A 27,167-nucleotide genomic window follows, 5' to 3' on the forward strand; every position below is an offset into this window, starting at 1 on the left:
ATCCTGGGATGGTGTAGTGCTTCTTGGAGGCAGTGATGGTTTTTCTGTTGGTGCAAGGAGTTGAAAGTTGTGAATCCGCTTCTCTTGGATTGATCACCGTTTGAAAGCATGAAGTTGGTACAGTTTCATTTTAAATAGATAAATAATTTTCCTATACCCTTCCTATGTTAGTTAACTGATCAGTTTTAGTTCATTGAGTAAGTTGATTACTTTGTCTGTAGTTGATTGATAAGTTTTTGATTGATTGACAATTATACTGTTGTTTAAAATTTGCTTATAATCAATAAACTGTGATACTATTTGTCAATTTGGTATCTGAGTTTTTGATGGTTATATCTCTGTTTAAATCAACTTAGGTCATGCACAGCTGAATTAAAACAAGCCTAATTTATCAAAACACCCCTTTTAAAACTTACAGGTGTCAACCTGGTGAAGACACAACACAGGGCTAATTGTATGCCGAACATTGGAAACCGCATACAATAGAGCTAAGCGATCCCACTATCAACGGATCGATCTAAGCTCTGCAGTCTTGCCACATCCAGTAATGAATGGTGGTGGATAATTGAACACCTAAATGGAGGAAGAGCATCCACAAATACCCCCTTCATCAATGATGGGGAAGCCCAGCACATCAGTGCAAAAGACAAGGCTCAAGCATTTGCGACCATCTTCATCCAGAAGTGCGAAGTGGATGATCCATCTTGGCCTCCTCCGGAGGTCCCCAGCATCACCAGTGCCAGTTTCAGCCAATTCGAGTTACTCGATGTGATGTCAAGAAATAGCTGAATGCACTGGGTACTGCAAAGACTATGGGCCCTGACAACGTTCCAGCAATAGTAGTGAAGACTTGTACTTCAACCAGGCCAATTACCGTTCCATCAGTCTACTACTGATCATCAGCAAAGTGATGGAAAGTGTCGTTGACAGTGCTATTATGCGGCACTTAGTCAGCAATAACCTGTTCACTAAGGCTCAGTTTGGGTTCTGCCAGGGCCACTGACCTCAGTACAGCTTTGGTTCAAACATGGACGAACGAGCTGAACTCTAGAGGTGAGGTGAGAGTGAATGCCCTTGACATCATGGCAGCATTTGACCAAGTGTAGAGTCAAGGAGCCCTAGCAAAACAGGAGTCCATGGGAATCAGTGAGAAAATTGGTTGGAGTTATACCTAGCACAAAAGAAGATGGTTGTGGTTGGTAATCGTCTCAGTCTCGGAACATCACTGCAGGAGTTCCTCAGGGTAGTGCTGTAATCTGCAAGGCTACGGACCAGGTGTTGGAAAGTGGGATTAAAATGAGCGGCTAGTTCCTTTTTCGCCGGCGCATTTACAATGGGCTGAATGGCCTCTTTCTGCACCGTAAATTTTCTATGGTCTAGTGTCCTAGACCCAATCATCTTCAGCTGTTTCATCAATGACCTTTGCTCCAGCATATGGTCAGAATTAGGGATGTTCGCTGATGATTGCACAATGTTCAGCACCATTCACAACTCCTCAGATACTGAAGTAGCTTATGTCCATATGCAGCAAAACCTGGACAATATTTTGGCTTGGGCTGATGAGTGGCAAGTAACATTCATGCCACACAAGTACCAGGCAATGACCATCTCCAAGAGAGAATCTAACTATCTCCCCTTGTCATTCAATGGCATTACTATTGCTAAATCCCTACTATCAATATCCTGGGGGGTTACCAGATTTGACATGATTGAAGAAGGATTAGAGGCAAGTTGAGGAGTACCTTTATACCTAGAGGGTGATGGGAATCTGGAACTCACTACGAGAAAGGGTGGTAGAGGCAGAAACCCTCCTTACATTTACAAAAACACTTGGGGCAGAATTTTGCCCTCGTCAGGTGGGCTCGGCGGGAGCGGTCGGGAAGCCAACCGTCACCCGCAATCGGGGCCCGACCGTGATTTCACGCTGGCAGGCCAGCTAAGACCCACCCAGTGTGAAACACATGCTGCAGTGCTGCCTGTGTGGTGGGGGGGAGAAGGGAGCGCACACAAATTCGCGCACGCGTGCATGACTCTGTCACATGAGCAGGGACATGTTAGAAGTTAGCTTGAAAATTTTTAATTTTATTTTTAATCACTGAATGAAACCTCATTCCGCCCGTGGTTGGACGGGCAGCGGAAAATTTAATTGAATTGGTACTTTAATGGTCTTAGTAGGCCTGTTAATTGTTGGCGGGCGGGCGCACTGCTAACTCCCACATGCGCCCGTGATCGAAATACCGCGCAAGTGTGCGGTGACGTCGAGACGCTCTCCCGACTTCATCGTGCATCATTTTATACTTAGTTGGGTTGGGCGCACACCCGCCTGACGAGCAGAAAATCCTGGCCTCGGTCATGCTCCTGAGGTGCGGTAACTAACGGAACTACGGACCAAGAGTCGGAAGGTGGGATTAGCCTGCAAAGCTCTTTCTCGACCAAAACAGGCTCAATGGGCCAATGGTCTTCTAAATTTTCAATGTTTCTAAGAACATGTCACCTCAAAGCTCATGATATCATGGAGTCACAAAGGAAAATCAAACTGCAGCATCATTTTAATCTTACAGTATGAGTGCTTCCTCTGGGTAGCTGGACTTGGTTGACTGAAACCTATACTGCTGCTATGCCTATGTGCTAAATAAGGATCAATGTTGTAGGATGTGATTGGTTGCTGGAAATGCAAGCATTCCCATGGATTGGGTGAAGGAGAGACAGGGCGGAAGATTTGAAGGCTGAAATGAAGCTGCCGCTCTTGCTTCGGAGTCAGGTGGTTGTGGGACCCAAGTCTCATTCTAAAGAGTTGAGTGCATAATCTAGGCTGGTACTTCAGTGTACTACTGAGGGAATACTGTATTGTCTCAAGAGCAATCTTTTCGGTGAGAAATTAAACTGTGGTCGGGTGGCTGTAAAAAAGAACCATGGTACAATCAATGTTGAGCAGAGGAGTTCTCTTGGTAACCTGGCCAATATTTATCCCTCAACCAACCGCACAAAAACATTTCTGTTTGTGAGTAAATTGACTGCTGTGTTTTCCTAAGCTACAACAGTGAATACACTTCAATAACAACAGCCCCAAGATTAACAAGGATGGGTTTTCCAAGCTGGGCTGCAGAGTTTCGGATGGGAAAATGCTGTGGGAAGCAAAAGCTTGTAGGACTAGAGGACTTTTTTTATTCTTTCATTGGATGTGGGTATCACTGACAAGGCCAACATTTGTTGCCCATCCCTAATTGGCTTGCTCAGCCATTTCAGAGGGCGGCTAATAGTCAATCACAAAGCTGTGGGTCTGGAGTCATTTGTAGGCCAGACCTGTTAAGGATTGCAGATTTCTGTCCCTAAAGGGCATTAGTGAGTCAAATGAGTTTTTCTAGCCATTAATGATAATTTCATTGTCACTATTACTAAGACTAGATTTCAATTCCGGATTTTATTCAATTAATATTCTCTCAGCTAACATGGCAGGATTTGAGCCCATGTTTTCAAAGCACCAGGCTAGGCCTCAGGAACACTAGCCCAGTGACATTACCGCCAAGTCACTGTCTCCTCAGGGTAGTACTGTTGCTCCACCTGGTCCATGAGCAGTGATATGGACACCTACTTTTCCACAAAGCTGTCCTCAACTGCCTGAATTTGAGTTTCCCAAGGCTCGGGAAACAGAGTCAGCCAGGGTAAACCTATAAATTGTCAGTCTCCCAGCCTCATGACAATATTTAAAATGGCCAATACAACCTATCGAAGCAGATTGATTAACCGCCCCTTATCCCGCCTCAGTTAAACTCAGGAGAGGGCGACTTGGAGCTGGATTTGAGTTTTTAAAATTTTCACATCTCACCTGATCCCAACCCACCTGTTTTTAGGGTTAGAATTCACCCATTGTAAATCATTTTTGATCTGGTGAAAGTAGCTATACAAATGCCCCAGTGGAAACATCTGTGGTAATCAGTGGGACAGATATGGTACTTGGAGTGGGAAGAGAGAGAGCGAGAGAGAGAGAGCTAGAAAGAGAGCGCTACTGGAAGTGCAAAGAGTGGAATGGTCATTATGTGTCCTCCACATTTATAGCCAGAAGAATTGGGTGCATTCTCAAGCTGAATCCAATATTTACCCAGATACTCAATGTTTCACATTACTGATGTGGTAGTCAGTCTCTGCCGGTGAATTTAAAGACTAAACACCTCACTTGTACAACAAGAAAATTGCACATTTACATTGTCTTTTCTGCTGGTTATGGATTGTGGGGGAAGTTCTGAACATGGAACAAAGAACTGGCTTGAGGTTGCCAAAAATAATTTTTGTTTATTTGGGAATCTCCTCCAGCTGTCAAATAGTACAATATAATTCCCAAAAGTAAAAGACATTTAGAGCAATTCTGAAAAAATGTTTACAGTGTTTTTAGTGACTATATTCTGACAAATACATGCTTCTACCAAATATTGATTTTTAATTCAGCGGCTGGAAACAGGGGAGGTGATAGTGTAGTGGTTTTGTTGCTGGGTTAGTAATCCAGAGACCTAGGATAATGCTCTGGAGACCTGGGTTTGATTCCCACCATAGAAGGTGGTGGAATTTGAATTCAATAAAAATCTGCAATTAAAAGCCTAATGATAATCATGAAACCATTGCTGATTGTTGTAAAAACCCATCTGGTTCACTAATGTCCTTTAGGGAAGGAAATCTGCTGTCCTTACCTGGTCTGGACTACATGTGACTCCAGACCCCACACCAATGTGGTAGACTCTTAAATGCCCTCCAAACAAGGGCAATTAGGGGTGGGGCAATAAATGCAGGCCTAGCCAGTGATGCACCATCACCATGAATTAAATTAAAAAATCAACTTTAAAAAGGCAGATTTTTTGAAACAGACTGAAGTGACTTCAACCTACATCAAAATGGCCGACACTAATTTACATTACTATACATTCAACATTCCATCCTATGGTGAGGGGATAGCAAGTCTGCAAAAGTCACCAGGGTCAATGACCGCCCCTGGGGGCTGTGAAAGACCTTCCTTCCTGCCCTATTGACAAGATATCTATGGAAATCGCTGACAGAATTCAACAGTAGAAGACAAACCATTCAAAGGTTAATTGCTTGGGACAAAAGGCCTCGATTTGTAAGATAGCTCCCCAGACAAGCTAATCGAGTTATAATTGGAGTATACAGTTATGTTTGAATTGCTGTCAGTTGGAGAGAGAGGTCACATGGCAAGCCAAGTTCTTTGTGTGTGTTTTAAGCACATGGTCTTAAGCTAAACAGAACTAGCAGTTGAGCTGAACGGAGCTCCTGCCTCTCTCTCTCTCTCCAACCCCCTGACAAGCTTGGACCCTGTCTATTTATTTGACTGTGTTTCCATTTTCAGTAGTCAGAGATTTTTAACAAAAAACTTCAATTCCACAGCAGCATCTCCAGAGGGGGAGAAATACCAGGTACAGCTTTGGGCCGCCTCAGCTTTGGAAGCAAGACCATCGGATTCTACCTAAGGAAACAGCAAGCTACAAATTGTGAAATTCTTCCATTTCTTATGCATTTTAATTTGGCCAATCTATCCTCCCCGTAGCCTGAAATCTGTATTTGTGTCTGTGAGCTTCAAGTGTGTGTGTGCACATGCATGTGCAGAAGTCGGAGGGTATTTTTCACCTTTTACTTATATCGGTTTAAATATAAATAAACTAATCTCTTTGTTAAACTGAAGAAAACCTGCCTGACTAGTCCTTTATAATCACAGCATGTAAACAGTTTAAGTACACATTAAAATTGCTAACATTTATCCAAAATGAGAAACCTTCTGTGGTCAACTGTGGAAAGGGAAAAGAGGGGAGTCCTTCGACCTCTAACCTGGACGTAACAATATCAAACCTCTATTTGCATTACCAGTAATTTAGTTTACTGGTAAGGAGCTCTTGGGAGCCACAGTGACAAGAATGCATTCATTAGGAAGAGGTCTCACGGGCAGTTCCCGAAACAATTTGAGGACCCACAGCATTAGGAAAGGGGATTACAATTTATGAGGGAAAAGCATCATACGAAAGAAGGAAGTTGGCAGAGGAAAAAATAAACACATAAGGAGCAACAAAGGTTTGTACGGAAAGGAGGAATGAAAGCCAAAAGGACAGAAAATACTGGATTAGGAGCATGGAATGTTTGAGAGAAGGAAACAAAAGGAGTTAACACCATTGTCTTCTTTCACAATAGATGTCATTCCATCGAAGACACGTTTCTCATGGAACCCAACAAAGGTGTTTGCGAGAGCTGGGCCTAGAGGGGATCCCATAGCAACACCATCTATTTGGGCATACATGCTCTCATCAAAACTGAACTCAACTGCACGAGTTGCCGAGTTCATAAATTCAGTGAATACTGATTCACACAATGGTTGCGGGTCTAGATTACCATGATATAGTGTTACACAATGATTGCATTAGCAAAAGTACTTCATCAACTGTAAAGCACTTTGGGACATCCTGAGGTCATGAAAGACACTGGCCTGGATTTGCATGGAGTTGGGGAGGTTCTGTGGAGGTGTGAAAACGGCAGCCGGGACCCGACTCCAGGGTTCCTGATCCCATTTCTAATGTTTCTGATTTTCACCAGTGCCATTTAAGGGTGTGGGCTGGTTCAGGTCATGAACCCACGCCCTGGCTCCATTGCGGGGATAAGGATATCCTCGCCTCCACAATTTTTATGGAATCCAGCCAGCTTTTAAAGGACTCGTGGTTCATGATAGGAGTGAGGGAATCTTTTGAAAGGTAAGTTCAAAAGGTCTTAGTCATGCCCATCATGTCAAGCTATGTCCCACCACCCAGCCCCCCATGGCCCCATATGCCCTCTATGCCAATCCATGCTCCTCCACCCACCTCTATGGCATTTTCTAACCTCCTTGCCAAGCTATGGCACTTCCATGAATACATAGGCTTGACTGAGAGCCCAGACATCCATTAGAGTGATGAAACTGCTGAGCCCCAGGGAAAACATTGCTTGATTGACAGATCTGGCTCTTTGGTCTATTCTATCAATTTCACAATGTTTATTTACACAAGACAAAGACATTTCAAGTGCTTACAGTTTCTTCTATTGATACTTTAAGTGGTCTGGTTATTGACACTTTTATTGGGCTGTAACAAAAGAGATTGTTATGAATGAATGACTTTTTTTAAAGACTTTTTAATACATCCTATTGTCACGATAGGGTTCATTGGTTCTTTACAAAGTGCATAGGGGGCAAATGGGCATGGAAATGCCATGATAAAAACAAAAAGCTAAAAGTGAAGGCTCGAAATGTTGCCAGACCTGCTGAGTTTTTCCAGGTAATTCTGTTTTTGTTATGGAAATGCCATTGTTTGGCATGAAGGGTATGAGGTGCCATGGGGGTGGATAGAGGGGCATATCTTGGAATGGAATGTGGATATAAGGGGTCATGGGGAGGGGAATAGCTTGGCGGGGAAGATATGAGGGGTGATGGGGGAAATTGGGGTCATAGCTCGGCATGGAGGCGGCATGGGGTGGGTGGAGGGCATGAGGTGGCATGGATAGGGCATGGAGAGTATGTGCGGGGTGAGGAGGTGTGAGGGTGAGGCTAGAGGACCTTATTGTTTTTATTATGACTGGGACAAAGTCCCAAAGCACCAAGTTGGACCTTTTAACAACCTACCTCGGCACCCAGTAGTCCCTGTGTCTGCCTCCGAACTCTTTTCTGGGGCAGCGGGCCAGACTCCTGTTAGCACCCTCCCCCGGAATGAAAATCCTGTCTTCGCAGACACTATCTGCCGAAGCTGGCACGCCAAGTCAGGAAATTTCCCAACTCCCGCTACCCTTCTCAAAGATGAAAATCCAGTCCTATATAAATGCCTGTCTTTCTTTTTGCTTCTTTTCTTATTTTTCACAGGCAATAATACTTTTAAAACAAAACAGAAAACGGTGGAAGCACTCAGTAAGTTAGGTAGCATCTATGGAAAGAACAGAAAAGTTAACATTTCAGATCTCGTGTAGGGTCCACATCTGAAACATTAACCTGGCTGTTCCCTCTGCAAATGCTGCCTAATTTGCTATTTCCAGAGTTTTCTGTTTCATGTTTCAGATTTCTAGTATCTGTAGTATTTTACGTTGTGCACTTTTAAAAGACTGCTCCCTATTTTGTTTCCCAAGTAATTTTTAAAAGCATGACATCACCCAAAGAATTTACATTCCCTGATAGTAAATGGATATTTTGCCAATCATTGGGTATTGGGTGATTCAAATAATGTGTTATAGCAAAGTCTTGATAGAGTGAGAAGAATTTCTGCCCAAGGAAAACAAATGCTACTAGCTACAGTGTGTGCGGCACTATCCCTTACCTGTCTGTCGAGCTTCTGTTGTCGCAGGTTGCTGCCCTCATCATCCAGAACACTGTGAGGGAAAACAAGCACAAGTAATCAATATGTGTCTGCTTGAATTTAATATCATAGATTGTGCAGGCCCAGACCTGAAATCTCAATAGTATCATGGAATCATACAGCACAGAAGGAGGCCCTCAGGCCCATCATACCTGTGCCCTGCACTCTTTGAAAGAGCTACCAAATTAGGCCCACTCCTCCGCTCTTTCCCTCTAGTTCTATGATTTTTAATTTTTCAGTTGGGGAAATTTTCTAAGAATTTTACACCTTATTTTACAATTAATTTATTTTTTTTACCTCAGCCAAACACCAGGTATTTGCATCCCATTTATTGTTAGTTAATGTACAGTGCTGCATTTTTCTGGAGCTTTTGGATTTCTTCATGTTAACAAAAAACGCACAGGTAGCTTGAGTGCGTCAGTGGAAATCTCCCAACTTGCCTCTTCCAGATAAATTTTTGAAAGGGAAGCCAGATGGTTGGTTGCGATGAGCCAAAGTGCTTTATCACACCAGGAAAAGAAAATACTCCAACAGCTCTTGGTATCTGATGATTCAGACATGGGTTACCCCTGCCTGGAGGAGAATCTACTGCACAAAGCATCTGAAGGGCAAAAAGTGAAGTCAAGCGGCAGAACCTTCCAAAGCCCCATGTCAATGACGGCAGCTCATGCAACAGGAGACCAATCGCAAAATCCCAGGTACATTGCCTGCAATTTTCCATCTGTCAACATCAGTGGACAAAAAAACTACAAGCAACATAACCAGGCCCCGGAGAGCTTCAGTTAGCAAGCTTCAGAGTAAAGAAAATCATGTTAAGAAAACAGTCGTCCACTGTTCTAATGCAAAACATCAGTTTCAAAACCTTATACTTACAGTACATTTGTCTTAGTCATTTTACTACAAAGAACTGAGATTATTTTCAATGACAGGGTTGGCTTGATTCACAAAGAAACGTTTGGGCCTGTCAAGTTTTGTTTATGTGTTTATTGCCTCTGGTAAGGCCAACGCATCGCTAGAACATTAAGAAAAAGGACTGGAGGCATACATTTCAGCTTCTACTGAAACAATTGTTTACATGTGGAGAAATTGGTATACTATGGTAGATTGAAGAGTGGCATAGAAACTTCTGTGGATTTCTGTGTGTTCCCCTGCAGTTAATGAAACATCTTGCACATTAAAGCATTGCCTTTAGCATCTTTACAGGAGAACTATGTACTGTGATAGCGCTCTGATCCCAGTAGATGGTTTTTATAACTCAGCATGAGGAAATGCCTTCCCCTCCGAGTATCTTTAATGCAATTTTGTCATTTGCAATATCTGAATTTATGGTGATTAAACCTTTATCCTCACAAAGAAATAAAGGCCATGTTTTAGAGAAAGATTGCCTCAAGAGGGGAAGAAAGCTTTAGCAGAGGAATTTGCTTGGTTGGGATATGGGGCTGAATTGAATATTACTGCCAGCAGGCGGCAAAGACAGGGGCAATTCCATGTCAGCCATTTCTAGGAATCTCAAACCGATTCTGTGACCATCAGGCAATTAACTGCCTGGTATCAGGGTTTCTGTTCCTTAAGGTTGTAGATCCTGCCTCCACGTCTGCTGGCAGCTCTTCAGTCCGAGCAACAGCACCAGTGACCACTGCCAGGGCTGCACCTGGCCCAGCACAGCTTCATGGATGCTGCCCCGGAACTGAGGTGAAGCTCAGTCAGGCTCATCAGGGCCAGTTGGGAAGGCAACTGTGAGGGATAGTGGGTCGCTAGTGAGAGCTTGGGGTGGCTGGTGTTTTTTGCAGGGTCAGCTTTAACTGCCAGGGTCCCTCCATGGGCAAAGGGTGCCTGATTAGGAGGGCCTTCCCGAGCCAGCAGGAAGGCTGCCAGCTTTCACTGGGCAGTCTCCCCACAGTGGCGGGGGGAGGGGTGGGGGGGGAGTGGGCGGGGGAGGGCCGGGGAGGGCCCCCTCGCCACTGGCAGACATCTTTAAATGACCCTTAATTGGCCACTTAAGGGCCTCAATTGGCCCCTGGGCAGGAAGGCTGCCCTCGACCTTCCCTGTCACTGAGATAATTGCACGGTGTCAGGAAGGTGATGGACACTCCGTACTCACCTTCTCTCCTGATTCTATGGCCTCCTCTCACCTCACAACCCGCTCCTGTGGGCTGGATTATACTCTGCCCATGGTCTGTGAAATGCACTATCATGAATGAAATAGTAGGTTGAAGCAGATCTTGTACTACGTCGAAACATTTCTTGTACTGTTCAGGTGATGATTTGCACTGTGTTAATTTATGTATGTGTCTTTCATAAAGAGAAATGTATGTGACCTTGTGACCTTGTGACCTGACAAACGTGGTTTAACAGAGGTGTTAACCCAATGTGAAATAAATGTATTAATACCTCTATTAAAAAGTGTAAAGAATTGGTTTGGAAGGGTTGAACACATCAATGGGAATATCACATAGTATATTGCTAAAATACTCAAAATAGGTTATTGGACAGAGAGACAGAGTGTGTTTGCGAGAGAGAGTGCACATGAGATAGTAAAAGATCCTAAAATTTGGATGTTTTACGAAGTTGATTAAACGTTCCACAATTACAACTGTGAGTATCAGCTTTTCTTGTCCATTTTAAATTAATTTGGAAGGAGTTTTTTTTAAATCTACAGCACTGGACCTGTACTTCCATCTTTTTCTACTTTCTCTCCTATCTCCCATCATGCCCTCTCAGAGTTCATCTTGCCCTTAAGACACACATCCTGTTCCTTGATCTTATGCCAAACAAACTGCTGACCACCAAATTCCCTTCCTGATGCCCATCTAAACTGAATATTAATCATTCCATCTCCTCAGGCAGGTTCCCTCTCTTCAAATCTGCCATTATCACCCCCTCTTCAAAAATCTATCCTTGATCCCCCAGTCCTTGCAAGTTACCATCCCATCTCTAACCTCCTTTTCCTCTTCAAAATCCTTGAACATTGTTGCCACCCCATCTTTCCCAGAACTCCATGTTTGAACCCCTCCAATCAAGTCTGTGCCTTTGCCACAGTACTGGAATGGTTCCTGAAGTCACACATGCGACTTTCACAATCATAAGCTTCACTCCTCATCTGCCTAAATTATTGTGCAACGTTTCACACGGTCGACCACACCATCCTCCACCAATGCCTCTCCACTGTTGTCTGGCTGGGTGGGACAGGCCTCACCTGGTCCCATTCTTACCTATCCAGCCATGGTTAGAGGATCACCTGTAATGGCTTCTTTTCCCATTCCTGCATTGTTACTTCTGGAGTCCACTAAGGATTTATCTTTGATCCCTTCCTATTTCTCATCTACATGCTGAACCTGGGCAACATCATCTGGAAACACAACATCAGGTTCCACATATACGTTGACAACGCCCAGCTCTACCTCACAACCATTTCTCTCGACCTCTCCACAGCCATGATGCTTGTTTGACATTCAGTACTGGGTGAATAGAAATTTCCTCAAACTAAATATTGGGCAGACCCCGCCACAAACACCATTCCCTGCCCACTAACTCCAGTCCTCTCCCTGGCAATTTATCTGAGTCTGAACCAGACTGTTCACAATCTTTTGGTCCACCATTGGTGGCCATGCTTTCAGCTGCCCCGGTCCTAAGTTCTGGACCTGAATTTTCATGATGGTGCGGGCTCAGTCCCTGCCAAGCGAAGTGTCAGCCAGGAACACATCCCATCGACTCCTGCAGGCCTGTTGCCATTTCACGCTCTAACGAGCATTGATTGGCATAAGGTAGGACCTCTGCCCATTACCGGGAGGAAGTCCTGCCTTAGAGAGCTGCCAGCCAATCAGATCGGCTGACAGCTCTCCAGTCCCTCCAGGAACAGCGCTTAAATGGCCAAAAGAGGCACTGCAGGGAGCTGCCTGGAACTAAGTGCCAGGAACCGGGAGACAGGTAAGTGAAAGTTGTCCCAGGGTGGGGGTGGAGAGAAGGCCTGGGGGGTCACGAGGGGGGCGATCGAGGTCCTGGTGGGTAGGCCAGGTGTGGGGGATGGAGAAAGGTCCAGTGGTCACTAGGCCTTAAGGGAAGGGTGCCCCCAGTCAGAAGGGGACTTCTGGCAGTGGGGGCACCCAACCCACTTCCCCCCCGACTGTTCGTTTGCAGGTTTGCCCCCCTGATTTGACATCTGCCCACTAGCTTAAAAATTGAGGCTTGGCGGGGAAAAGCCCTTAAGTGGCCATTAAGGGTTTTAACTGGGGCAAGGGTGGGCTTCCTGTCCGAGGCCCTGCCCACCCCATCGTAAAATCATGACCAGGTTGGGGAAGGTGGGATCCCGGACAGAGGCAGTTTCGTGCTCCCTGCCATCGCTTCAGAACCTGCCGGGGGTGGGGGGAGCGTAAAATTCTGGCCCTGGAAATCCATCCCTAAACCTCTCCACCTCCCCACCTTCTCTCCTTTAAAAGGCTCTTTAAACCTAATTTATTTGATCAAACTAAAGTAAAAACAGAAAATGCTGGAAATGCTCAACAGGTCTGGCAGCATCTGTGGAGAAAGAAACAGAGTCAAGGTTTCAGGTCAAGGGCATTTCTTCAGAACTGAAGAATGATGGAGGTTTTGTGTAAGTGAAAGGGAAGAAGGGGGAGGAAGAACAAAAGGGAAGTCTGTGATAGGGTGGAGGGCAGGAGAGATTAAATGACAAAATATTTCATGGCACAACTAGCAAAGGGCTTGATGATGGTTGCAATAAAGAAACAGAAGGTTTGCCCAGAGTGGCTATGAATGGCAGAATAATGAACAGCCATGACCAAAAGCAAAAATACAAAAAACAAGATTAAGACTGGGACATGCAAAAAAAAAACCCACAGAAACAAAATTGCGGGACAATTAATGAACACTTAAGGGCCTTTCCCCTCTGCTGCCAGGATTAACCCAGCTCCAGGTGGGGCCATCAACATGCTACCTGCCTAACTGGTAAAAGCGTGTCACCTGGGGGATAGGGGTGTGTCCCTTGATCAAAGGCACTCAGTGCCTGATTCAGGGCATAGGCACCTGGCACAGGGGTGCCTGCTGAGGACCATCCCCATGCACTTGCTTTAGATCCTCCCCATCCCCATCTCCTCACAACCCCCACCTGGGGAAACCATGCCCCCTCCCTCATTACTTACCTTTCTCCTGCGTCCTGGGACTCTGGGGAGTGACAGGAGCCACAGCCGCCTCCATGGCGCTATCAATCACAGGAGCTACCGGCCTCTGATTGGCTGGTAGCTCTTGCTGGGTGGGACTTCTGGCTCCGGGAACTTGATTTTGGAGGTGCACCGGCTTGTGCCCCCGGGATCTGCCTCATTGGCATTATATCCCGCAGACCTTGCACAGAAGGGGCAGTGCAGTTCTCTCATCGGCTCTCCAGCTGGCAGGTGAGACCCTCACCACCAAAGGAAGGTTCTGCCCCATGCCCCAACTCCAGAGTGAGACATTAACCCCTCAACTCTCTTATTGATAGACTAATAAGTGTTGGACAACACCGACCCTGGCTGGCTCAGTATCTGATTTTCCTGCCTGTATTATTTTCTGCTATTTTAAAGTAAGAAAGTAACAGTATCAAAGTATATCACCACATATTAGAATTCTGTCTGGGGATGTACCTCATGCCTATAAAACATGAACGTTCTCAGATCACAGTGTGCATGGAGTTTCAAGCTGAAATCAAGCCTTCTCCACCAACAAAAAAAAGAGCAGTCAGTTACGAGCATGTGATAGACACATCATTGCTTCACACAGGAACGAGGCAGCTGCTTTTGCTTTTTTGCTTCTTTATTGAAAGTTTGGAGAAATTACATTGTCTTGCTTTGTTACTACTAAACAAAATTCCCTTATCAAGCCATGCTTACTGAGCGAAGGAGTCCTGATTGGGTCTTACCAGAGTGGTGTCTTTGTTCCACTGCATGGTTCCTTCGCATTCATTTCCAGAAATGAATTGCTTCAGTTGATCACAAATACAAAGGCACCACAATCCCAATCAACTCCATAGGGTTTGTCAATTTGTAATAGATAAGGAAGCTACTCTCTCGGAGCTATATACAGCTAAGAAAAATAGCCATGTGAATGGAGATCAAATCAATCCAATTGAACACAGGTTCATTTGTGCTGGGCCATCAATGCCTTAGCAACACAGTTTAATGATGTCAATGTTGCTCTAACAATCTTGATTTTATATGCGAAGCCAACTTGTATATTTATGTCTCTCTTTACAGGTGAAATAAATAGGAAGCATTGACCATTCTTCTTGCGAACTCTTTTCTCATCAGGCAGGCAAGCAGTTGAAATGAAATAGGAGCAATAACCCACCCTTTTCCTACCTTTTATGACCGACTAACATTTAAAATTGCAGGCAGCATGGACACCTGCCCCAAGATTTCTTTACATATGTAGTTTAGGCTCGATCGGAGTTTGAACTGCCATTTTAATGCAAGGCCTGAGTGGGAAAGCAGGGGTAGTTTTCCCGCCAGGCTAAATTTACCAAGTGCTGTACTAAGGGTTAGAATAGCCTAACAAGGTATGTTCCTTTACTTTATTTAAGTTTCCTTGCCAGCCAAGAGTAGGAGTCTTCTGAGCTCTACAAGGAAACACTGGCTCCCTCTCCACCTTGCTGTAGGATTCCCCCTCCCCACTCCCACCTATTCACTTACCCTATGCTAAGGACTATTGCTTTTGTTCCTCGTTAATGTTTCTAATGGCCTTAGCTACTTGAGCTGCTGCTTTATGTCTTGTGAGCTGTACAGTTAATGCCTCTGCTCTTCCACATCAACCAGTTTAGCACCATTCCTCATTTTATCACTAGCCCCTGTAGTTTCCTTTGGTGCTCAGAATTATTTGCTCTGCCTCCTATTTCAGGGACATAAGGAGGAGAATTAGCCTCATCAATGACTGCTCAAGGATTCTGTTTGCTTCATGTCGAAAAAACCATTACCATACTCAACCTATGCTACAGACATGTTAATCAATTAACAGGCTCCCATATCAAAGGTCTCTATATTGAATGGAAAGCGGTTTAATGGTATGTTATTTATGATAGCATTTAGAGATAGAAATCTACCTATCTATTAATGTCATCTGAATGCAATTATTACTGACAAATGTGTTACTTATCTACATTGGAATGCAAATAATGCTTCACATTCATACACTGAGGTAGTTTTCTACACAATGCAATACAGGCTTGTTGGAGCTACTGAGGTGTGGGTAACAAATGAAATTGCCATTTTTCTGCTCCAATGGGTTTGGGTGCATCGACTTTTCCTCATTATTTGAGATATTCTGGTGAGGCAGTAAGTTGCTCTAAACCTTTACTTTTTGCACATTACTGAAAGCTATTTGGAAAAAGCTCATTATTTTGTTTACCATTCAAAGTTTTCATTGTAAACAAAAGTTACTTCCAAATTGCCTCCATAAATTACACAATTATTTTAATTTACTCTTGTGGTTTCACTGCAAATGGCTTGAAATGTGAAAGGGGTTATCACATTACGTGGAGGTTTTCACGCTGTAATGATGCTCATTGCTAAAATAGAATAACATTTCCCCTGTTGGGTATTTGTTGTTTATAAACTTGTTGACAATTTTACACACAGAAGAAATCTGACATCATTGATATTAATGGAAAACTTAAGACCACAAATCTAGAAACATAATTCTTCTGCACAACTTAGAATTATGGTTCAACTCATCGAGTGTGGAGCAGAGAATGACATTTTTAATTACATCTGACATGTCGGACCTACAGCTCTCATTCCACATAGGTTGCTTGACCTGCTAAATGGTTCCAGCATTATCTAGAAACATAGGAACAGGAGTAGGCCATTCAACCCCTCAAACCTGCTCTGCCATTCACTGAGCTAATGGCTGATCTGTATATTAACTCAACCTACTTACTTTGGCTGAGTAACCCTTAATACATTTGCCTAACAAAAAAAGAGATCTATCAGTCTCAGTTTTGAAATTTTCAATTGATCTAGCTCCAACAGCTTTTTGGGAGAGAGGGTTCCAGATTTCCAATACCTCTGTGTAAAGAAATGATACCTGACATCACTCCTGAATGGCCTGGCTCTAATTTTAAAGTTCTGCCCCCTTGTTCTGGACTCCCCCAACAGAGGAAATAGTTTTTCTGTATCTACCCCACCAACTCATTTAATCATCTCAATCACACCTTAATCTTAATTCTATACTCAAGAAAACACAGGCCTAGGATATGCAACCTGTCCCAATAATTGAACCCTTTTAGCCAAGGTATCATTCTGGTGAATATGTGCTGCATTGGCTCCAAGGCCAATATATCTATTTCTGAGGTGCATTGCCCAGAATTGAATGCAGTGCACTAAATGGAATCTAACCAGTGCTTTATATAACAGTAACATAACTTCCATTCCTTTGTATTTTAGCCAAGATAAGTGCCAGCATTCCATTAGCCTTTTGAATTAGTTTTTTATACACATCCACTACCTTTTAGTGATTTCTGTACTCAAACCCCTGAACATCTGAATCACCGCCGTTTCTAGCTTCTCACCATTTAGAAAATATATCGACCTTTCTTTCTTAGGTCAAGAGTGGATAAGCTCACACGTCCCCATGTTGAATTGAATCTGTCACAATTTTCCCCACTCACTTAATCTACCAACGTCTCCTTGCAACATCCTGCTCACATCTATACAATTTACCATGCTACCTAATTTAATATTGTCAGAAAAATTGGGTATACGGCTTCCTATTCCTTCATTTAAGTCATTTATAAAGATAATGAGAAACTGAAGCCCCAGCACAGATCCCTGGGGAAGCACCACTAATCTCCTGCTGCCAATCTGAGTGCCAGATTTGCACTAAGTGTGGTAGCGAATGTGAAAAAAGACCTTTTACCCACTGGCTGCAATGGCGGGTTTTCGTCCCCTTCCCGCCTCATAAATCACGCAGTCACAGGGAACACACTGGATCACTGCGAGAGGTCTCTGACCTGCCTGCCACTGCGTTACCTCGCCACTTCCTCATGCTGGGCGCCATAGTTAAACTGCAGCTGCTTGCACAGTTCTCAATGCTTTGCAGCCCAGGACTGCTCCAGTGCCACCAGGCTAAGTCAACCATCTCACCTCTCTCAACTCACCCACTCACAAGCCCATCACACATCCACTGGCATCTCACTTACTGCCAACTCAAGAGGCATCACTATTCGCTCTTTCACATACACCCTCACATCGCCATCTGACCTCATTTCCTCAGGGGACTGCCTCCTTATCCCGTCCATGGCTCCACTCAGCACACACGCATGCCTGGCATCCTTCTCATTTGGGCTGGCGTGCGCCTTGCTCATATTGTCTCCATCTGTCCTTATGCAGGACAGGATCACGCACAATCACTGGGAGAGGTCCCAGAACAAGGGTGGAGTGCCGGACATCAAGGTCCTCACTCAGTTCGAGAGCCGCGTATTGGAGCTGGCCAGAGAGGATGTGGACTGTCCCTGTGACAATGGTGAGGCTGGCGGTGAACACCCAAGTGAGGATCCTGCACCACATCATCCCTCTCTCAACACAACTCTGAGTCCACTGTCCTGTGTTCAGTGCAGTTGCCAAGCACAAAGAATCTCCACATTCTCTCCTAGGCACATCTGACACGTCACCCTCAGGCAACCTTGTCCCCGACCCCAGTGCCGAGAGAACCTCGGATATGGACCCTGAGGGCAGCAGCATTGAAGACCCGTCCCAGCACTCACCCACACCCTCCACCAACGCAGCGATACACACCTCGGTGGGACCTACATGTAGAGCAGCCTCAGGATCACAATCTGGTGAGCACAGCACACAATCTGTTCCACAGCAGGCAGAGGCAGGGATACCCTTGGTCACTGGCACTCGGAGGACTGCTGGAGGCAAAGAATCTGCTGAGTCTGAATCAGATGATGAGTGTCTGGACTCGGCCCAGAATGTTCACTTTTGATAAGCTTTTCCAAGTGCACTTTCACTTCACTCATCACCCCCCTCCCCCCACACCCCCGGCATGTGCTTGAGTATTTCCTTCAGTCTGTGCTGTCTTACCCCCACCACCGCCCCCCCAATCCCCGGCCTCACCCGCACTGGGGTCTTTACCCCGGCACCACACTGAAAGCCAGCCGAAAAATAGCGATTTGCCTGTTATCCCACCCCACCCCCAAATGCATCTTCCTTGATGTCCTACGGGTGATGCTCGCAAGTGTTGCACAAGGCTGTGTACACTCACCTCCAAGTTCCCCTCAAAGTTCAGCTCACCAGGTGCACACCTTTTAAAGGCAGTATTAAATCAAGCTGTTCTGAAGACATGCTGATGTAGGAGGTAAATTTGACATGGGGGATGATTCTGGTGTGAGGGCACAATAAAGAAATATAAATGCTTTAAAAATTAAGTTCCCAATGTGCAGCAGCTGGAAAAACAGCCCACTATTGGCAAGTGGAATGGACGATTACAAACTGGTTTCACGATGGCGTGAAACTGATTTTTGGCCTTCTCAACATATTGTCTGCTCATGCCCGCCATGATGCCTGCTGCCAACGGGACCGAACGATTCCACCCATTATCCTTACCTGAGGTCTCTTGACCAATTCTCTCCCTATGTCACTAAGTTGCCTCCATTTCACATGATCTCATTTTTGTTAACAGTCTCTTCTGTGGAACTCTATGAAATGCTTTCATTTCCACTTTTTAGAGGATTACCCCAGAAAGTTAAATATGTATAAAAGCAGGAAGCTCCACATCAGACTCACTAAAATTAGAGAGCAGAGGAAGATGTACGGCAAGGATTTTACACTTTCCAACTTCTATGTTCTGTAAACCAGGATATTCATTTTTAAGGTGACTGAGCTAATCAATTAATTTCTATTGCCAGAAAAGCAAAACTGAATCCATAGTCCTACTGTCTGCTCTGCAACATCCTGTCCACTATTCAATTCTCAACTTTGCAAAAGATAGCAACATGGAATTGTATGGCATCAAATGATGATTTAACACACTTCTTACCTATTAATAGCCCTAGGAAGGAAAGGCCACGCACAATGAGCACCTGTTTAAGAACCCTTTTCCTTCATTGATCCTTTTTGTATTGGGTAGCAAATAAATGAGATGGCACATCACATGGCCAGCTGCTGACTCCTATGCAATCTTAACACTGTGATTGTATAATTTAGCATGGTAGTAACGGGAAATGCCAATGCAGCTGCAATTCTGCACTGTCTCTGCAGCACTATCACTAGTATTGCTGGGCTTGAGACATTGGGCATAATCTTCCCAGCCTCACAAAGTTAGACTTGGAGGCCAGACCAGCAGAAATGTTAGAAAATAGCAAGCAGGTCAGCAACCTGAGATGCTCTTGCCTCTGAGCGATCTTGCCAGAGATGGGGTACAATACAGCAGCATCTCTCTCAGCAACACAAATCCTCGGCATCGCCCAGTAAGGGCCCAATTGGGGGCAAGTTGATAACGGCACCTGGAACCCCACAGCTCCTTGGAGCCGGCCTAGCAGCAGCAGGCTGGGGGAGCCATTGGAGCAGGAGGCTCCATGCCCCAATGAAGGAGCTGCCAGGAAGAAATGCCACAGCACAGGTCAAAACCAATCCTTTCCGCACCGATGGCCCTACCAGCCCATCTGTGTATGGGCCTTTTCATTCTCAGATGTGCAGAAGGCACTTGAGAGCATATCCATGTTGAAGCACCCTTGCGATAGCCTTTCTGTCGCAGCAGTGCCCATCTCTCTAGGGCGTCCTGTGCTGCAGGCACGCTGATTGGCCCCCTGACCCCTGGAACCAGTCGCTGTCCCAAATTGGATGGGACTCCTGGAGGCAGCTTCCTATTTGGCCTCCTCCAGGAAGATTGTGTTTGTAGACACGTCACGGCCACTTCTGAGTTCCAGACCTGGACTTCAACCCGATATCTGGTATTGCCACCCTACTGAGAAAATTCAGCCCTTCATATCTCACCTTAACAAACGAAACTTTAAAATTTTGTTAGATAAAAGTGGATATAAATATTGTTCATCTTCCATGGTCTCCAAAGCAAAGAAATCACATGACGCTGTTAACAGAAGGAAAAACTATTTATTTTGAACATTATTTTTATGCTAGCTCAGTTAACATGAACTCCAAAGCAAGCTATTTCATTTTCACTTAATAACACTAAGTGCTTCTTCATTACAAAATGCTCCTTCATTTAAGGAGTAACTCTAGGAATTGCAAACATTTACCAAGAAAACATAATCTCAGGCCAGCTGCTTGTTCATACTGAGAGCGTTAAACCTGTGAAGTTGAATTCACCCATTTCTTCTGAATGATGGATGTTGAGATTAATATAAAGGACTAATGAGATCAGCATGACTAAAATAGATTTAATGATCAGCATCTTTTTGCTGCTTGAACTTAGCTTCAGATGGTAAAAATTAACTGAGTGTCCCTCTGGTGAAATGAACAACTTTCATTTAATCACACAATTATATGGTTGGCTTTCAAAAGGAAGATTGGCACAAAATGTTCCAATCCGACATGTTTGTCTTTCAAGGATGAAGTTCCCTCCTTTTTGGATCTCCCTGTGGTATAAATAAGTGTGTCTCAAGTCTGCCCCCAGGCCTCTAGCTATGCTACAATGAACTTTATTTATTTATTCTTTCATGGGATGTGGGCATTGCTGGCAGAGCCAGCATTCTTTGCCCACCCCTAGTTACCCTTGAACTGAGTGGCTTGCCACACCAATTGAGAGGGCGGTTAAGAGTCAACCACATTGTTGTGAGTCTGGAATTACATGTAGGCCAGACCAGGTAAGGATGGCAGATTTCCTTCCCTGAAGGACATTAGTGAACCAGATAGAGTTTTACAACAATCAATTCATGGTTGCCATTACTGACACTAGCTTTTCAATTCCAGATTATTAAATTAATTTAAATTCCACCAGCTGCCATGCAGGTGCTTAAACCCTCCTGCCCAGGACATCAGCCTGGGCCTCTGAATTACTAGTCTAATGATGTTGCCGCTAAACCACCGTCTCAGCAACCATAGGGAAGCAAGAGCTGTTAAGCATGACTTTATATTAGATTTTCCCTTTCTCCTTGTAGCCCCTGTTAGGTACTTGTCCAAGGCACCATGTCAGATTTATGCACCTTCCTGTGTACAAAGCTGATACCAAAAGACCAAACAGGAGTTCTCATAAACAAAAGCTGTCTTAGAGCGATATAGCTTCAGAAATCAAATTAATGAAAACTGGACAGGTTCTGAGCAAGAAATTCACTCCACCAAGTTACTACCCAGGGTGCTGAAGAGAACAATTTCCCCCATAAATTGATCAGGCATATAGCATTTATAGCATTTAACTCACCAGTACTATTTGGACCGATCAAGATTGCGGATATTTTGGCAATTTTTGCATCTACTATCTGCAACCAATGCTGTCAGATCAAATACAACATGAATCAGGATCTGTGTGATCACAGCATATGGAGTGCAAATCATACCAATCAACTCCCAGATCAAATTCATCATGGGTGAAATAATTCCTTCAATAATGTCCTTCAATGTCAACTGAGAAGAGAACCCTGCTACCTCAATGCATCATTTTCATTTCCTGCACATCATCCCCATTAACATCCTGAAGTAGAATGTTGATCTAATGATAATCCATCTCTAGTTTGTGTGTTATGGACTTGTGTCTGTTAGAAACTGATTAACAACTGCTGAAACTCATTACACATAGGGCTGGATTTGACACTCCGCTGGTGGCTGTGAAGGCAGGAGGCATGTAAAACCCAGTGGGCAGCCTGCCCGTTGCCTACCCACCCAGCCCTGCCCCTACTGCAATTATACCAATGGCAGGGTGGCTGTGTAGGCCTGCCAGTGGGCCAAATGTTCAACTAAGTGTCTCGCCCTGCTGCCGCCTGCATTTAACCATTGACGAGAGAGGCCCAAACCAAGCACCCAGCCCAGTAGGTTTCTTGCACAGGCTGGTAGCGGGCAGGGGGTAGGGGTCCTCCTTATTATTGGAGGGCCCCACCAAGGTGCTACTTCCCCCAGGTTCTCGTCCCACCCTGGCCTCTCAAACCCTGACCCCTCCTCCCCTCGCCATGTTCCCCAAACGCTTACCAAGTCCAAATCCAGCAGCTGAACACACCCTCAAGTCCCAGGTGCAGTAGTGGCAGTGGCCACTGGTCCCAGTGGTGCTGCCGGTACTGGAGAGCTACCAGCCTCTGATCAGCTGGCAGCTCTCTGAGATGGGATTTCCTGTTCCTGAGGGGCGGAAGTCCTGCCTCAACTCACTTAATGACCAACTGACCAGTTAATTCATGTATGGCAACAGTTCTGAGCAGGATCCCCCGTCCTGGACGTCTTAGCTGGGGAGGCGGGGACTGTGGCACCCCGTAAGGTCCAGCCTTTGGAGTCCTTACAGAAAATAGACAGGGGACTTTTATACCATTTGTTTAGACTGTTGATAATCCAGGTACCAGAGAAGACCTGCAGTATACTTATCAACTGATACATCCAGTCCACAACTTACAAGCACTTTTCAGTATTAAACAGCATATACAGTACAAGAACATGAAGTGAGAAATAGTACTGACTTATTTGTGCAAATTCTCCTGACAATTTTAATTTAATTATTTTTTTTTAATGTTCTCTTGAACCTTTCATAGGATGGTTACAACTACAAAATAAAGTTTATTATGCATTAACTTAGTTTTTCAAATAAATGTTGGAAATTAAGATTTTTAAACAGTGACATTACCTTTGACATTAATTATAATGTTTATCCATTCAGTTTTTTGAATCTAAAGACAATTTCCTGAAACCTAAAGACATTTTTCCCATAATTTCAATTTGGTAAACTTTTTAGGGTTTCTTCAATCATCATTGTATAACTGAATTATGAATTCAACATACAGATTAGAAACTTGAGCTGGAATTTGGTATTGACCTACTGATGCAACAGCCAGGTACACTGGTCACCACTGAGAGTATTAGAATATTTCCAATGTGCTCTGTATTTCAATGATTTTGACAGGTTGGCAAAGGTTTTAACAGACATGTCCAGGTGCTAATCTCATCCAATTGGACTAGTGCCAAAAAACTCCTATACTTTCACTATGAACTATACCAGCTGAATCCTTTGAATGTTATTATAATAGAGTATAACTCATCACTGATTAAAAGTGTCAGACATTAGATTACAGGATATATGACAGCTCAAAATACTGCAGCTGCAAACTATTGTACCATCTGCTTTAGATGGAAAATTTCGGGTTAGCAATCAATAATACTGACATGAACACCATTTCTCATTTTTATGCTTTCCTTGTTTGCCGTATTTACCACACTTACCATTCCCTGGCAGAATGGGGAAGGGCACAACCTGCTACAGTTCCCTGCCAATGTCACTTTGCAACCAGCCACAATAAGATGGACAGTAGCAGCCAAAGGTGAATCTTCCAATGATTCTCTCTCCCATCAACAAAACAGCAGTATACATACCAGCAAGGACGGATAGGTTGGGTCTCTTTTCTCTTGCAAAAAGAAGATTGAAGAGTGACCCAATAGAGGGCTTTATAATTATGGGAGGTTTTCATGGAGTGGATTCAGAAAGTCTGTTTCCTCTTGTGGGGAAGAGCATAACTAGAGACCACCATTATAAGATAGTCAGCAGGAAATCCAATAGGGAATTCAGAAGGAGCTTCTTTACTTAAAGATTGGTAAGAAAGTAGAACTCGCTACTATGGGGAGTGGTTGAAGTGAATACTATAGTTACAGTTAAGGGAAGGCTAGACAAGCCTTGTCTAGCTTGGGAGAAGGAATAGATGGTTACAATGGTAAGATTTAGATAAGAAAAAATGGGAGAAGGCTTGAATGGAGCACAAACACCAGCGTGGACTGGTTGGGTCACATGCACTATTTCTGTGCCCTATATTCTACGCAGCTTGCATTTATAGAGTACCTTCATCATAGTAAAACAACACAACGCACGTTACAGGAGCAGCTATCAGACAAAATTTGACACACAGAGATATTAGGAGAAGTGACTAAAAGTTTAATCAAAATGGTAGGTTTTAAGGAACATCTTAAAGAAGGACAAATAGATAGAGATGTGGAGATGTGTTGGAACGGAATTCCAAAGCTTAGGGCCTAGGTTGCTGAAAGCATGATCATCAATGGTTGAATGAAGAAAATCGAAAATGTGTAAGAGCCCAGAATTGGAGAAGTGCAGATAGCTTGGAGGGTTGTAGAACAGGTTACAGAGATAGAGAGGGACAACAGTTCCCAGTCTCTGCTTGGTGCTTTCCATTTACCACATGGATGGCTACACAAGCAAAATGTTTCTCAGTTAAACATCAGTAATCCAAACAAAAACAGAAAATACTGGAAAAACTCAGCAGGTCTAGCAGCATCTGTGGAGAGAAAAACAGAGTTAACGTTTCGAGTCCGTATGACTCTTCTTCAAAGCTGAAGTTCAGAGCTCTGAAGAACAGTTAAATGGACTCTAAACATTAACCCTGTTTCTCTCTCCACAGATGCTGCTAGACCTGCTGAGTTTTTCCAGCATTTTCTGTTTTTGTTTCAGATTTCCAGCATCCACAGTACTTCCTTTTTACCTTAGTGAGTAGTCCAAACAACGTTGATCTGGTTTCTTACAGAGATATGGCTAACCACCTGGACAATGCTGAACAATCAATTTCCTATAAAGTCAGGTTTTAACCAATTCCATTTACATGGGAATATACTGATATTTATAAATCATTTGCTATCACTTGGCTCTATACAGAAATTGGCATTTACATTGACTTTTCATGTAATATTATGATGCTGTGGTATAAAATCCTACGACACATAGTAGAGTGTAGAAAATCAAAGGATTTGTCAATGTTGCTGCATTGTTAAATTACTTGCCAAATTGATAAATGTGTAAATGGCCTACATATCAATGGGTGGTACTTAATGCATGTCTGTCACTGCCTCCCCGTCTCACAATGCCACCATTATTCACCATTCCTTGTCTTCAGAATTATCTAAAATCAATGTCTTTTAGCTTTCAAAATATCTGTTGAGTGTCAGTTTGGCTCAGTTGGTGCACTCTCAGCCTGACGTAAAAAATTGGATATGATGGATTTGATTGAATGATCCATGCTGACATTTAAAAGGAATCCTGAGGGTGCCATTAGGTTAATTCAAAAGATGTCCCAGCATTTCCTACAAGGACAGAGAAGTCATCCCTAATAGCCCTGCAGAAGGTAGTGGTAAGCTGCCTTCTTGAACCTCTGCAGATCATGTGGTGGAGACATAGTAATGTGAAATGTGTGAGTAGTAGTGCTGTTCTTTGCGTAATGCATTAGTACACTAAAGAGTTTTTAGTACACCACTGGTTTCAGCTACAGTCTTACAATTACATACAGGAGTAAGAGAAATACTACTGCTGCTTAGAGTGATCAGAATCATAGCTTCATTTTAGGTATTAGGTCATGTGAAATCACTTAGGGTCACTTCAACCCAACTTTTAATCAAAGCAACTCTATATCAGGGCAAGATGCACAATTCAGCATTAATTAGGAAATCTCACTCACAGGGCTTACAAGCCTGATAATGCATTCCAAGCACATTGGTTCCTCAGGCTCGCTGTGCACTGGTAACAAAATGAACTAAACTTGTGCTTTAATTTTAGGTTAATGAATGATGTGGCATTAACACTGGAGGGACAGGGAGCAGGAGTTCAGAAGCAGTAGTTTTTGAAGGGTTGCTAGTCAGCCTTCTGTCATTATACAGATGAAAAGGGAAGGAATGGCAGCAACATTATCTCCTCCAATGTAAATTAAGAAATCTGAAGCACTGGGGACATCTCTCTAAACCACATCACAAATTGTTAGGAATCCACGAAAATGTAGTTCTGCAGATATTTTCATGTGTGATATCAGTTCTTTTTCTATGAAGCAGATTTGCAGTTAGAGAAAAATGTAATTGTAATTGAGGAATTATTTTAGTAAATTGTTGGAAATGTTATGCTTTGGTTCTGTTACGCAGTTAGCTGACTGTGTCCTTTACTCAACACTGCTTAAATATTCCTGCTAATTATCCAGCTACTTAGGTAGACATCTCTTCTGGCTTTTGGTTACAGTGATAGTCTTCACCCTGGTTACTGGTCAAGCAAAGTGGTGTAAAATTCTGCAGGCTGCAGCAATTTTGAATGCTTTTTCCAGGGTGTATTGCAGCACCCTCGCAATCTGCTCAAGGATGCCAAAGGCTGACAGCAGGAATCTCATTATACAGCCCTTCCCATCCTTCCCTTGGGTTCCTAAATGGAGTAATAAGTAGCCATGGCTGGAGAGTACATGCTTAGTCCTCCAATAGGCTGTCATCCAGTTTTTGTGGCCTTCAAGTAATGGTAAAGCCATGGTTTGTTGTAAAATAGAAGAATTATGGCAAGTGACAGATCAGCAGGTATGCTGCCATAGATCAATTGCACTCTTATGGTTTAAAATCATTTTCATATCATGAAAGGAGTGGCATTGAGCAGAGGCCCATATGGTCATATGTGCGTCATCAGTAATGCTCTGCAGTTTGGGGAGTCCAACAGATGGTCTCTTGTGTTGCTGTATGTTTTTCATGCTGAAGCTGATGAGTTGAGAGGCCTGGGTAAACAAGGCAGCTGCTATTTGCATAATAGTATTCTGCACTGTTGTTTGGGGATATCAGCTACTGCCTGGAATGACCTACTGGGGGGAGGCGATGGCGTACTGGTATTGTTGCTGGACTAGTAATCCAGAGACCCAGGGTAATGCTCTGGGGAACCAGGGTTTGAATC

At 43.9% G+C, this 27,167-nt stretch overlaps 1 protein-coding gene across 3 annotated transcripts in view; it reads right to left on the bottom strand.

Annotated features, from left to right (window-relative positions):
- The window catches only part of tub (TUB bipartite transcription factor), a 275,702-nt gene that overhangs the window by 129,498 nt on the left and 119,037 nt on the right, over positions 1-27,167 (bottom strand). For all 3 annotated transcript variants that reach the window (XM_078549225.1, XM_078549224.1, XM_078549223.1), the window contains exon 2: positions 8,325-8,376. In XM_078549225.1, the coding sequence (XP_078405351.1) occupies positions 8,325-8,376 (52 nt within the window). The remainder of the gene's footprint in view (positions 1-8,324; positions 8,377-27,167) is intronic.

The sequence above is a fragment of the Cetorhinus maximus genome, chromosome 9 (genome assembly GCF_964194155.1).
Source record: "Cetorhinus maximus chromosome 9, sCetMax3.hap1.1, whole genome shotgun sequence".
Lineage (NCBI taxonomy): Eukaryota > Metazoa > Chordata > Chondrichthyes > Lamniformes > Cetorhinidae > Cetorhinus > Cetorhinus maximus.